The following is a 14,920-nucleotide window of genomic DNA, read 5'->3' on the forward strand; positions in this document are numbered from 1 at the left end:
GAATAGCGATGTAATAAGGCACAACTTGCAATGAAAATTACAATTTACACCAATTTACATAGGACTCCATGCATGAAATAAAGCTTAGTCATTTCCAGCCGAGGACTGCAGTTTCGTGCTTATTAGCACTCATCAGCCCAGCATAGGAAAGTGACTGAGCTGGAGATGGAAAACCTCTTAAGGAAGCCAAGAGTGCCAAATACGACTCCATGGTTTTCAGAATTACAAAGAGTTAAACCTCATAATTCCGGCAAACATAACATGAAATCATTACATAGGTACCGATCATTCTAAAGAACAAATATAAGAGCTTTTCAATTGTTAAAGTATCATTTAAAAAAATTAATAAACAAATAAAGAAAATAAAGGGGGGGGAAGGAGCCCCCGTTTCTGCCGAGGTAATTAAAACCACTGGTAGAAACCGGTTAAAACTGGCATGACAAAAACCCCTTTCTGCCACATTTGTGGCAGAAACTGGCAAAAACTCAAAAAATGACATAAAAGAAATCTTTGATACCCAATAGGAATTTAGCACAGGAAAATAATAAAATGTTAGCCAAAGCACAATTTAATTACAATATCATTAAAAATCAAACATTATGTTTTTTGCACTCTGCAGCTGTTTCTAAGAAAAGGTGGATTGAAAATATGAATGATTTCTTAATTTAATATGAATAGAGGAGAAATAACAGAATACTCTCGCAACAGAAGAACTAGATGGCAATGCCATCAAGGATCCAGCAAAGATTCATGAAACTTTCATCAATTGTATATATTTTTCAAACTGGTCCATTATGTAGTAACTGGGGTGGTTTTAAAACTTGACTGGAAATAGGGTCAATTTGTTTTGTAAAGCTGTGATATTTGGTATACAATCGAGGTTACTATCGGCAAGTAAAATTCTGACATTTTTTTCTTGAGCACATGATAATTTTGATCCCAAGCAATTTAGATAACGCATATAAACTAGCAAATGACAACCAGTAACTGTCTGTTTAAATCTGTATGTCACTTCTTTTTCTTAAGTGCCCTAAAGATTAATGTCCTTTAGATTAATCCAAATGTTACAAGCATCTGCAGTTGAACAGTTCTCTTTTTGATCAAACTAAATCAAGGGCAATGAGTTTTATTTTTAACAATGATGAAATGGAATTAAATTTTTTAGTTTACTTAAACAAACATAATTTTGTAATTACTTGAATTAATAAAGATGCTTTTTAATTTTTGCCAGTTTCTGCCGGTTTATACCGGTTATAACCAGTTTCTGCCACCGGCAGGGCAGAAATTGGTTTCTGCCGGCAGAAAGCCAACCCTGGAAACAAGTTATATATTTATCTGACCGAAATAATTCAAGAAAAACTCAAGTAGAAGATAAATTGATTTATAAAATATTATTACCAAGCTCTTCATTATTGGCAGCTGTTAGCTCAATAACTCCAGACAAATGCTCATTTGCTTGTTGCACAACATGAAATAGTAACTGCTCTTGAACAGCATTATTTTCAATTACTTGTTTCAACTGCGATTCTAATTCCTTGATTGTTGCTTCTTTTTGTGCGGCTTGAAAACTCTGCAAAATTTCAAATTATGTACTAAATTTACAACAATGATAATGTTACATTAACAATGATATGAGTTCTTAAACCTTTCCCTGAATAATTTTTGGGAAAAAACACTCAGAAACATTGATATAATTTTGCATAGCTTGGCTTTGAAATAACAAGAAGTTTCGTCCAGAACTAAACGAACCTACCTTCCCATAAACCGATATTGTCTTTCTAGTATCTGATTGATGCTCTCAAAGTTAGCTAAAATCGTAAATTATTTTAAGCATAACTGTTTATCATATTAACTGATTTCTAGAAATAAAATATGCCTTGCTAATCTGAAGAAAAAAATGCATAAAAAAATAAATAACAAAAGAAAATAAAAGAACAAATTAAGTAGTAGCACCTTTTAAACAAAGCAGCTAATACATTTTTATCCATGAAAAAAATCGTAATTCGCTTTCAGAATGAAAAATAATAAGCTCATTAAAATGAATACATTATGTCAAAAAAAAATCTGTTGTTTTAACCCTGTTGCCAAAAAACATACATATATAAAAATTTAATAAATGTACTTCTAAATAAATAAAAAACAAAATGTCAAATTAACAAAAAAAAATTCATTGTCAAAAAAAGTAAATATAATAGTCTGTACATATCTTTACATAGAACACTAAAAAACTACGAATTTCTCCGCCAGAGACATTCTCATATTGGGGAAAAAAGAGTCAGATTCGGGGGTTGGGGGGATTTAATACAAAGACTCGGTGTCAGAATCAGTCATTTTCCCTTACAGCCTGCGACTCTCAATATTGGTGTCGAAGACTTTAAATTTCCAAAAGTCGGATTCAGTAATTTTTCCTCTGTGTCTAAATTTTTACCAAAACTACGGAGTCCGAGTCCAAATCGGGAATTCGGAGTCTGACTAATTTTCGGGTACAGGAGTCTGAGTCGACTGCCTTAAAAGTCTAGGAGTCGGAGTCTGAAGTTAGTCATCAAGAGCTATTTCCAACCAATTTTGTTTGGAGTACATCCGCCTTTAAGTTTGGAATCTAGATGGAATTTTAGTTTTCCTGTAGGCGCATATGTTAAAGAATGTGAACTGTTTAAAATTGAACAGAAAATTGTTCAAATCAAAAAGACATTTTCCATACATGTTCCTCATCAAAAGCAATTTCCTGCAAAATTTGTTTGAAGCTAATTCGCCTCTATATAAGTTCGGAATTTATATTTCCCTTGAATTTCCCTGTAGGTGCAAATGTTAAGTTTGAAATCAAACAAAGAATTGTTCAAGTCAAAAAATATGGGAATGAGGTATCCTCACTGAGATCTTTCGAGCAAAAATAAATTAGTTCAAATTGGACTATTCTCTTAAAAGTTATAGGGGGGGAGGACAGACCTATGGACATTTTTCCCCATCACCCCATCTCAATACCCTACTTTCCAATTTTTAATTTTTCAATATTAATTTAATTATTTTATTTATTTTCGCCTTTTTTTTCACGAAATTTTTAAGAAGCATTAGGTTTTTTTTCATGTTTTTTTCTTCCTTCTAACTTTTACTGGGAAAGTAGACTAAAAACTAAATTACAGTAAAAGACTGACTACTAGGAAAGAGGGAAAATGCTGGATTTCCAAATTTACATAATAGTTGATCGCATGGAAATGAATGTTCATAAAAAAAACCCATTCAATATGGCTATAACATAGAATTTAATTGATATTAGATAAAAATTAAAACAATAATTTTCAAATATTATAATAGCCAAAATAAACCTTTTACAAAAATGGCAATTCCCAGAACCTTTTTGTACAAAAGTATAAAAAGCACACACATTTGGTCGTGAGCATGCTCATTACATTTCATTTTCCTCATTTTTAAAATGTTTATTTTCCAAAACTTTCAAAATAACAGTAATTTTTTTCAGATAGTTTAGGTTCAACTTGTATGCACGGTTTTAATTTTTCTCCAATTTTCCACTTAAAAGGACAGAGGGTTGAAGTTTCAAAAAAAGCTGGTATCATTAGTAAAGTGATAAAAATTGAAGTACTTTATGACAGTATCATTTTTATTTTTTCTCAAAGGTGTTTTAGTGAGATCGAGAAAACTTTATCAATATTTTATCAAAATTCAAAAGTAAAAAGTAAGACATTATACAGATTTTTTTCACCGCTATCGGCAAAAAAATCTGTTGATGATTTGAACATCGAAGAATGACAAACTCATAGGTGTCCATCTGGGTCATGGTGCAGACTGCGTCATTGAAATTTTCAGGGGGATTGTTTTGAGGGGGTATTTTTCTCATTTTTAGGGGGTTTTGCTCTTGGAGGGTTTTTTTTTCTGATATTTAGAAGAGTGGGGGGAAGGTGCACCCTTGCTCTTAGGCGGGATGGACCCCCCGAAAAATTGAACAGGAAAACATAGAAATATCATACTTGGTTTATTGCCATGTTAACAATCTTCTCTATTAAATATTGAGATTCTTCAAACTGCATACTTTTCAACGAGCCAATAATATCTGCTGGATCTGTAGGTTCCTGAGAAGGAAAAGTAACAAGAAATGCTTTTAGATCTTAAAAAATAATATCAAAAATGGAAAACATTTGCAAAAAAAAAAACACACAAAACAAAGCCATGTTTAATGCATAAAGGATAAAAAAGTATGACAAACAAAGAAACGAAGTAATTTCTTGGTTCTGAATTTGAAGGAACTCTATAGAGAACAAAAGAAAGTATTAAAGCTTTAAAACAGCTATTGTTTTTTAAAAATTCAATTGTGTAGTATTCCAACATTTGCTATGCTCGGCTTTGTTGTAGGGTTGTAGGAATTTATAAGAAGTAACTATAGCCAGTGAGTTAACATTTTTACAAGAAACTGCAGCATAGTTTTTATTTTTTATTTATTTATTTATTTTATATTTTTTCAAAGTTAGTTGGCAAGACAATTTATTTTTAAATAATATACAAAGCGAAGTTTGAGTTAAAAAAAGAAATACTTGCGAGTACTATATAAAAATGAACATTTGCTAAAAAAATAACTGAACACAAAACTTAAGCTACAGAGGCGGAAGTAGAAATTTTGATATGTTTCAATAAAAAGGAAAAATATACAATTTACAAAAATGCTAACCAACAAAAGTCCTAATATACAAATTAGTAGTAACAATTGCTAAATAACTGTTAACATAAATAAATGCTTTCACATAAAAAATAATAAATATATTCTCTCTTCAAAAAATTTACGACTGGAAGTTAAAAAATTATTTTTTTTCTGTTTGGTTTTAGTTACTTAAAAAATAATACAAAGTTGAAAATTAAATTAAGTTAATTTTAATGTACCAAAACTTCCTGCATGGTATTTCCATCCATTCCGTGATAAATCCCTGGCAGCTTATCCGGAGGTTCTAAATTTACTTGAAGAAAAAAAAATCTTCGGGTGTCGACAAAGCAGTCTACTAGTGAATCCCATAAATTGAGGTTCAATACTTAGATGTTGAAGGGAAGAAAACAGATAATTCGGGATAGTGCAGTAAATGCACCTCATTACCTATACGTTTTTTAACAGAAAATCCACACATGTGTAGGAAATTAAGCTAATTACATTTGTTAGCTACAAGGACGGATGCAAGGGAGGGGCGATGGGGTCGATCACCCCTCCCTTGAGAGAGCCTGCACCAGAAATTTTCCGAAGTGAAGCTCTAAAACGAAAGTGTAGGCCGTTTTTTATGATGTTAAGGAAAGGAAAGAGGCTCAAATCTTCCGCCCAAAAACTTTTCAGAATTTGAAGTTTTAAAATGGCAAGTTTTAACGATTTTTTACTATGTAAGAAAGAGGCGTTTGGAGACCCTCCCTGAGGCATTTTACAAAATTCAAGTGTTAAAGACGAGATTTTATATATTTCTGGTAGTGTTAGGTGAAATAATGGATTCAGTAATTTTTCGAAACTGAAGTTTCAAAAAACTCGGTTTTAAAATACCTCTTTCGATAGAAATGGTAAACAGGTGGATTTGTGGACCTCCTTGGCTAAGTCTTTATGCTTTAAAACGTTTTAGATAGAAATGTTAATGCAGCTCCCCCCTTCCGCCCCCAAACATATGTAATTAGATACATAGTAAAGGTTAAAAAAAAATTCAACCGCCCCCTCCTTGAAACATTTCTGGATCCGCTCTTGGTTAGCTAGAAATACCCTATATCTCAATTTGAGAAAAGAAAAATGTTGATCACAATGAGCACTATAATAGATAGGCATGTCAAGCTATTACAATGTATCCCAGTGGAATGTTACACTTTGTGTGGAGTTTTGAATACACTATGTAACTCAAGAAAAACAAAATAAACATGAACAGAAGCTTGTAAGAATGAAAATTAGAAAAACATGTCCTACAATTGCATGAAATTGTTTCAAATATTTTATATTCTAATGTAATGTACTCACTTTTGCTTCTTCCATTTGCATTATCCCAGTTTGACAGTCAGATATGTTTTCATGGACATAATCAATATTTGCTTTTAAGCTTTCAATTTCATCTTCAAGTTCAGCTATAACAGCAAGTCCCTACAAAGCAATGTTCCAGATATAATTTAGGCAAAATTACTACGGATCAATAAAAATGTTTCCAAAAAATATCACTTTAAGAGCGATGAGCAAATAAAAGAGGTTTCATGCAGCAGAACATCTGTCATAACCACTTTATAGTTCAAGCAAATTCAATAATTTCATCTCCAAAATGTTAAATACTTTACTAGTTAATTACAGTTACTGTAATAAAATTGTATTTAAGGACAATATTTCAAAAAATCACTTGTTGGTGAAAAATTAACAGGTATATGTGGAAATTTCCTTAAAAATTAGATCAGAAACATGCATACACAAATTTAAAGGAAAATATTTCTACTCCTTTATTCTGACGTTGGTAATTTTGAGCAACACACAATTATATGACACTTAAAAGTAACTATTTATTCACTGTTTCATGAATATAACCATAGTTTATTTTCAAATCATGATGCATAAATCATGATGCAAATAGTGCGTTGCACTGCGCTTGCGCACAAAATCTTGAAATGTACATAACTTTCAACTGCAAAAGGAAAAATATCTAGCTAAAAAATGTGATTTTTACAAATTTGACTAGCAACATTTTAAAATATAAAAAATTTTTTTAGCAACAACAAATGTAAACATTTCATTTGTATCAAAAAATTACCTTTCCTTCCATAATTGCTCTATCATATTTTCTTGTCACCTTTTCTAAACATCTGCCCAGCTTTTCTCGTTCCTAAATGAACACAAATAGTAATAATAAATAGGAGGTGATTAATTAATTCAATACATTAAATTTTGCACAAGATAATTGATCCTTCCACAAATATCATTGCAGTAAATTACTTTCATTACTTTATATTCTGGAATTTAATTGTGCTGCAATTCAAAACAGAAAATAAACTTTATTATTATATTTTTTGATGCCTTTTGATGTCATAAGTTTCTTTCCAAAATGGCAAACTTTAAAACTAGTATTTAAATAGCACCAGGAGTAATTACCAATTATAATTATTAAAAAAATCAAAATTTGATGAATGAAAGTCCACATTGAATCATTAAAGTGCGTTTCGTAAGTTGGAGTAAATGAAAACAGAAGTTTAATGTTTCAACTTGAATTCCCTTTCTTTTTTTCAAATGAATTGAGAGATAAAAATATTTTGCATTGTGTTCAAAATTACTCTCGGAGAGCAACTAGTTATGAAAAATTCAACTTTAAGACATTGTTAACGAGTGAAATTATGTTTACATTCACCCCAGCCAGTTGATGGATTTACCAGTTTACCCATAGTAAGGCATTTTTAGGGACCCCTTAGACATGAGCAAAAGTACCTAAAATATATTTCATGTGCCTTTTTGGATCCCGTAATGTTAAGGTGGTGGGGATTCCTAGCAACTGTGACATTTACAATACAGTAAGTATGCCACTGACCTAGCATGATTTCATATGACCCAGAGGCTAGTTGTAAATCTAAACTGTTTTTCTACCCCAAAGTTGATGTAGGTAAATAATCACAAGATACCAAATCAGTTCAGAAAATTAAAAAGTTCTACACCAACAATAAGCAATCCGTAACCTGTAGATCACATGCGATTTTTTTATTCTTTCAAATGTAATCTGTCATCATTTAAAAGAGAAAAGTCGTAAAATAGAGTTAAATTATGAGTTAATTTTATGCAAAACACACACAAAAGTATAATTTACATCAAAATATAATCTTTTGAAAAAATAGGGAGAATGACACTTGGTTGGTCTCCTTTATCGCAGGGGGACAGGATGTATGGAGCAATTGGAAACACTTAAATTGCACATCAAAAAAAGCTATGAAGGGGAAATATGTTACTAAATGAATCTTCAACTTGACTAAAGAAACCCACCTATTTATTCCATGTCTCCATTTACCCTAACTGACAGTCTTCTGTCTACAGTGACAATTGGTAGTTGTTCTCACTAATTTGTTAGTCAGTCCCAAAGTACAACTATCAATCAGCCCAAGAAAACTTGGTACTCATGCTTTTGCATTCAAGAGGGATGGAAAACTGAATCAACTACAAGCAGATATGCAGCTAGATAAACTCATTAGTCACAGTACTATAGTGATATCTACAGAATCAATGCTAATTTATTACAAATTAAATAAGTGCTTAATGTGCGAGAAATCTTTGCATTTTCCCTTCTGAAATGATCAAAATAATAATCATCTCGTGATCAAAAAAATATTTTTCCCAATTTTGGATTGTGATTCTATATAACTAACTCATAAAAACAAAACACATCACTGTTTGTATTTTTAATGTCCAAAAACTTTCTTATACCTAAAAGCAACACACAACCACAATCTAACATACTGTTGCTGCAGTAAAATGATCAAACAGATTCAAATCAAAAACAAAATAAAGTTTGACTCAGCTAAAATAACTTTTTGATCTTTTAAGCTCAGCAATGAGGAAAGCCAAGCACATTTAGAAATTTCTAAGGATTATACAGAATATCTTGTTTAAAACATGCCTAAGCACTCACATATACAAAAGAAACTTACTTTTAGCCATCGGTCCATGTCTTTTTCTATTGCTGCTATACTTTGCTTGTGTAAAACTAATTTATTTATCTAAAAAGAAAATTTAAAACAGTAACTTCTCTTAAAATCTCTAAAATAAAAACATCTAATGCTTCAAAAAAAAAAAATACAAAAAAAAAAAAAACACACATAATTACCTTTTTTTCCAGACCTTGCCATTTCTGCTTAGCAATTTTTGGTGAAAACAAACCTACAAAATGTATTAACAACTTTAGCCTGCTCATAATACTTTTCTTCAAAAGCACACAAAAATAAAATTTTACCTGTTCTCCATCTGCCAGATATTTTTGGGGAGACACACTTCACAACAGTCTTTTTACGTAAACTAATTATTTCTTCCGTTCGACGCTGTAACATTGTTTCCTTGCGCTTTTTATCAGCTTCCAGAGCTTTTATTTGCGACTCTTTCTTTGTCTTTTCTTTTTTTAGCTGGGCAATCTCTCTGTTGCGTTTCTGTTCTACATCTCTGTATTTTTTTGCCTCTTCTTTCATCTTATTCATTAAAACTTGCTGTAAGGCAAGAAAAAAATCATATTCATAAAATAATAATAATAATAGAAATTGGAAAAAAATGCAAGAAATGATCTTAAAATAGAAATTATATTGAGTTCCAACCTTAGCTCGCTTCATTTCAGCAACTTCTTGCTTCAATTTCTTCAACTGGTTCTCAGAATTAGAAGCATTATTCATGAAATGAACATGCTGCCTTTTAGCGGACTCCATAGTCTTCATGTCATTCTTCAAAGAAGATAACTTTTTCTCATAATCTGCTCGGATTCTCTTTTCTTCTATTTTGCTTTCAGATGTTTCTGAATATAAGAAAACAAATGCAATTTTTTTTGTCTAACTTCATGACAAATCTAAAAAATTCGGATATTACATGAAAGATAAACTACACTTAAAAAAAAAGCCATTATAAATTTTTCAAAAGAAAAGTGTTCGTAAATATGCAAAATTAGATTTCTGACAAGCTTATAAAATGAACTTTAAGTGTAATAAAATAAAAACCAGTAACAAGTTTTTCAAAACCATATTTCATTTACTTTTAAACCTTTAAATTACTTTGGAAAAATTTCTCTTTCAAAACAAAAATCTTTAAAAGAAATTTAATCTCTAACACCTTTTCAACAATTTAATAAATTTGTAAAAAAACTGCAAATAAATTACTAAAAAAATCAATGTACATGTATTTGTACATTAGTAAACAAATAATAAAAGATACACAATGCTTAGAGCAAAGATGCGAGTGTAGGTTCCAATTCTTCCAACATAATTTTTCAACTTAAAAAAACAAATAATAATAATATTATTAAATTTAAACATCAATAAGTAAAACATACTGCCTAAATTAGATAGAATTTTGTCTCTTTCCCTTTCAGTTTCTAAAATTTTAGCCTGTAGCAATGTTATTTTCTCCTCATAGTGTTTTCTCATGCTCTGGATGCGGTTCTGACTATGCTCCAGCTGCTTGATGAGTTTCTCTTTCAAGGATATTTCACAAGTCAGATCTGCCAAATTTTCACTTAGTTTTTCTGAAACAAGAGACAAAATAAAAAGTAAAACATTTAGTATTTTTCACATTCAAGAGAAGGAATGTTTGCATTGTTATATCATAGCAAGAGAGTTGAGAAATTTCAACGACCTTGAAGAAAATAGAAAACTTTGCATGCAAGATTAGCTGTTCAAAACTAAATACAGGACATCCTGGTAAACATCTCTGCCTGAGGACATATGCCTTAGTTGAAGAATGAGATGTGTACTATTTGTCATCAGACACCAAATACTTTACAAACACACACACACATATATATATAAATATATTCTAAAATTTGTGGTAGGACACAGTAATAATGATAAAAGAGAGGTGATTTTGTATAAAGTACAAGTAAATTAAACAATAAAGTAAAATAAAATATTGCAACATTAAATGTCAAACTTGCAGAGAACTGCCAGTTAGTGTATTCTTTTATTTTACACAATGAAGGTTTAAGAGTGCAAATTAATGCTCTTTTTTTTTTTCTTTTTTTTTTTTTGCAAAGTACCTGTATGTCATATTCAGTTTTCTTGGAGATTGAGCAACTTAACATTGCAATATTTTCTTTTACTTCTCAGCACGAAGGTATTTCTTTATTTTTTAAATTAAACAATGTTGAGCAGTTGCATATATATATATATATATATATATATATATATATATATATATTTCAATGAAAAGTTTTTGAGTTGAAGTACGGATTAAAAGAACTAAAAGAAGATAAAAGCAACATTATGAAGTAATATGATTTACTATAAAACATAGGCAACTTTAAAGCCTACCATCTTGATCTGTTTTTTCTGTATCAGAACCAGAACTGCTACCATCTTCTTCATAGACTTCTTCATTGTTCTAAAAATAGATGACTGGATGAATAAACAAATTTTTAGAACACATAAAATAAATTCTCGAAAAAACACCATGAAGTAAACAAACAATTCAGAAATAGCAACGGAAATTGCCTTATTTATGTTACTTTTGTTCATGCTACATTTTCCAAAAAGATAATAATTCTCAATTGATTAGAATTTATATACTAAGAAGACGTGCTAGAGATAATCAATAAAATTTCAAGATGAAAGTCCATTTTCCCCTATAATATAATGTGATGAAATTTCATTTTCTCTTATAATATAGTCTAAAACATTTTCTTTTTTTTTAAATGTAATAAAAAAGTTACCCAAAGTCAGGAACATTGTCCAGGTTTCCAAAAAATCCATATGTATATAATTATAGAAAAGGTGTAAGTTTGTGCAGCAAAATGTATACTTGTAAATTAAAACTAAAATGAAATCCAATAGCAAAGAAAGTTACAAGGAAACTAAAAAAAAAAAAAAACACTTCAAAGCAAAAAAAAAAAAAAACTGGAGCTATCTGAGGTATAATAAGCAATTTGGGATTGCTCAATAATGCCATTTTAATACAGAACTATTAGTTTAAAAATTACTTCATTTTCATCTGCAATGTCTTTATCTTCATCACTAAGATTAACATTTTCTTTTTCTTTTCTGGAAAAAAATATGTAGTAAAAAATTAAACACTATGCAATGCAAAGTTATACAAAATCTAGATTCAAATTTAGCACTTCACGATGACTAAACTATTTACGTATTTTCTTAATATTGCTGTTACTGACAGTGAAATCTTATATAATAGAGACAAGAACATATAATGCTAACACCAAAACTTGGGCTTGTATTAGTTTAGATCTGATCTATTTTTTACAACTTTAACTGTATTAATACAATGAGACATGTTTTATTTGGATTGGATAGATGTATAATAAAAATTCCATACAACTGTATCAAAATGAGGCATACCATTTTAATTTTAAAAAAGTATATAAAAAGGCCTAACAATATCTAACAATATGACTTCAGTGAGTAAATTAAAATTTAAAAAAATCTCAAACAGTCATGCTTACAAATTTCATCGAGCATACGTGCATCAAAATAAGCAGTTTTTAAACTCGAACAAAACCAATTAAAAACAGCAGAAAAACAAACATGCGGAGGAAAAAAGCTACACAATCAACATTAAAATTTACCATCACTTAATTTTCAATCAAAAATTGAGAAAAAACAATGTTACATTTGAAAACAAACTCAGTAGCAAAGAATCTTACACAGTCGTTGTTGATTTCAGCTTTCTTTCTTTACGCTTCAATCTTTGAACATTCTTTTTGGCCTCTTCCAACACTTCTGTGACAGACTGAGCTGTATCTACTCTTATATCATACTGACCAGTAATTGCAACAGTTGAGGTTGGGGTAAACGAGCAACGGGGGGATTGTCTTTGCGATTGCTTTCGTAGCAGTGCACATGATTCTTCATATTCAATCAATTTAGCTCTAAAAAATTTACAAAAAAGAAAAGAAAAAAGAAGGCTTAAAATGATAGCTAAAACTGACAGTATTCAATAAAACTTTCAATGGCAAAATAGTGATATAAATATAATTTGAGCAAATTGTTATGGCTATCCGTTTGCTTACATGAAAATCACCCATGCATAATTAATGCATATCAGTTTTGAAGCAGACAAAAGAACCAAAATTACTTCCTCAATAAAAAGTTACAGTGTTAGCAAAAAACTTATTATTTTTTTATTTTTTAAATTATAATATTCACCTCACGTTATGTCCCAAACCAATCATGCTTAGCATTAACTACCCGTCCCAGGACCAGATTAAGGCATGGGCACATGGAGCACAGGCCCAGGGTACCAAATCTGTACCTAAAGTTTAAACAATTTGAAGTAATTTCATATTGCAATTAAGCAAGATGTACAATGTACATATTTAATTGAAAAGAAAAACTATTTACAAATTCCAAAACCCAAAATATTTCATTACTTCATTATATTAGGGTTCATACTCTATTTGGATGAAAAAATTCCATGACTTTTCCAAGACTTTTTTATGACTTCAATGAAAATTTTCATGACCTCGTTACATGAAGAGAATAGTACTAGTTAATCTCAAACTTGGTAATATTTGGAAATGAGCATTAGCAAAACGTCTGTATGAATGCCACAGCCTCATTGGAGCACTTACATGTAATGGAGAAAATATAAGTGCACACTTAAAAACTAAACTTTTCTTATTTGTCTTCATCATATAAATTTAAGTAAAGTAAAATACAGTGAAGAAAATATGATGATGCTTAACTGTCTGATTTTTTTTTTTTTTTTTTTTAAACAGGCACAATGACATTGAATGGGACAAAGGTTGAATGAGTCATCACTAAGTTTCAATAAATTTGCTTCAAAAGTTACCTTCTAGTGCCAACAGTGCCTTTAATCATTCACGTAACTTGACAGTATTTTGGTTCTTTGAAGTAAAGCCACATAGTTTAGTTCTTCATGTTTCTAAACCAGATCTTTTTTGAAAAAACCATTCAGTAATGAATCAATCTTCCGATTCAAAAGTATATTTGTTCTGTTTACAAATTTGCATATTTTCAAATGCATATAAATTAATAGGTTCAGAAATTCCAGAACACGTTTAATTCTCAACATTGAACGTAGCAGTGGGTCGCATGATTTAGTTTTGGGTGACGTATCTTGGGCACTACTGTTTTAGGTCACTAGAATTCCTGTTTTTCTGTATTCTATCGCCTGACTTAAGATCTTTATTTTCTAAAACATTCAACAAATTAAGATAAACTCTAATAAATTAAAAAAGTTCTTACGAGTGATGGAATCGAACTCGCATGCAATTGAATTGTTTTTTTTTTTTTGAGTGGGCGTGGCAAAACTAAGAATGAGAAATTTTGCTACTACAGAATAATATGATACATAAGAAGTGTTGAAAATAACAGAAAATTCAAAATAAGTGATGTCCAGGCACTAAAATCACATTGCAAAAAATGGCAAGTGGCTGCAATAGAAGTGGATGCAATGAGATTTCAAAATTCAGATTGATTTTTGGATCGTTCAATTTTAAACTTTTAATAGCTTTTATGTGCTATACTGTTAAATCACTCAAGATTTATAATGCTCCTTTAGCTACTGTTCACTTCTCTTTGTCCAGGAAATTTTTCCATGACTTGAAATAAATTTCTATGACTTTCAATGAAAATTTCAATTTTCCATGACTTTTCCAGGTCTGAAATTCTGTTATTTTTTTTTCCATGACTTTCCAGGATTTCCATGACCAGTACGAACCCTGTTATATTGTATAAGGGGGGGAAGGGGGGGGCACCAACAAATATGCTTTGTGCCTAATGCTTTCAAAAATCATAGTAGGTCGATGTCTCTTCCCATTTTTATTGTTCTTAAATGTGTTTTCATTGGCACGTAATGCCTTTAGGTGTTTAATTCAAAGTTTATTGGATCATAATTTTATAATCCTCATACATGTAACAGCGAATGATCGAGTAATGCTTCTGACATCATCAACAATGAAACTCTTCCCACGACATGATAATTTGATATTGGTAATGTTTGACCAAGCAGGGAAATGCTTTATTTTGACATGGCTGAACAGGATCCGGTATCTTAACTGTTTTATTGGTAAGACTGTCATTTTAGGAGCATGAAGAAACGAGAAAGTGGTCAGCAATGAATGCTATCTACTGAAGTTAAGGGTTAATTCACTGAATTTAGGGTCAAAATTTCAACTATCAAAATAGCACCAAGCAGGCAATTGCTTCATTCAAATGTCTAAGCAATTTTCACCGTCATACCTTGATGGGCGATTTTTTAGTCAATGAACAA

At 30.5% G+C, this 14,920-nt stretch overlaps 1 protein-coding gene across 1 annotated transcript in view; it reads right to left on the reverse strand.

The window, feature by feature from the left end:
• The window catches only part of LOC129217666 (kinesin-like protein KIF21A), an 80,347-nt gene that overhangs the window by 31,620 nt on the left and 33,807 nt on the right, over positions 1-14,920 (reverse strand). Inside the window, exons 13-24 of the mRNA XM_054851994.1 lie at positions 12,330-12,554; positions 11,652-11,712; positions 10,987-11,056; positions 10,011-10,202; positions 9,286-9,479; positions 8,934-9,180; positions 8,808-8,860; positions 8,632-8,700; positions 6,756-6,827; positions 5,984-6,103; positions 3,984-4,085; positions 1,399-1,570 (exon numbers count right to left, since the gene is read on the reverse strand). Of these exons, the coding sequence (XP_054707969.1) occupies positions 1,399-1,570; positions 3,984-4,085; positions 5,984-6,103; positions 6,756-6,827; positions 8,632-8,700; positions 8,808-8,860; positions 8,934-9,180; positions 9,286-9,479; positions 10,011-10,202; positions 10,987-11,056; positions 11,652-11,712; positions 12,330-12,554 (1,577 nt within the window). The remainder of the gene's footprint in view (positions 1-1,398; positions 1,571-3,983; positions 4,086-5,983; positions 6,104-6,755; positions 6,828-8,631; positions 8,701-8,807; positions 8,861-8,933; positions 9,181-9,285; positions 9,480-10,010; positions 10,203-10,986; positions 11,057-11,651; positions 11,713-12,329; positions 12,555-14,920) is intronic.

The sequence above is a fragment of the Uloborus diversus genome, chromosome 2, assembly GCF_026930045.1.
Source record: "Uloborus diversus isolate 005 chromosome 2, Udiv.v.3.1, whole genome shotgun sequence".
Lineage (NCBI taxonomy): Eukaryota > Metazoa > Arthropoda > Arachnida > Araneae > Uloboridae > Uloborus > Uloborus diversus.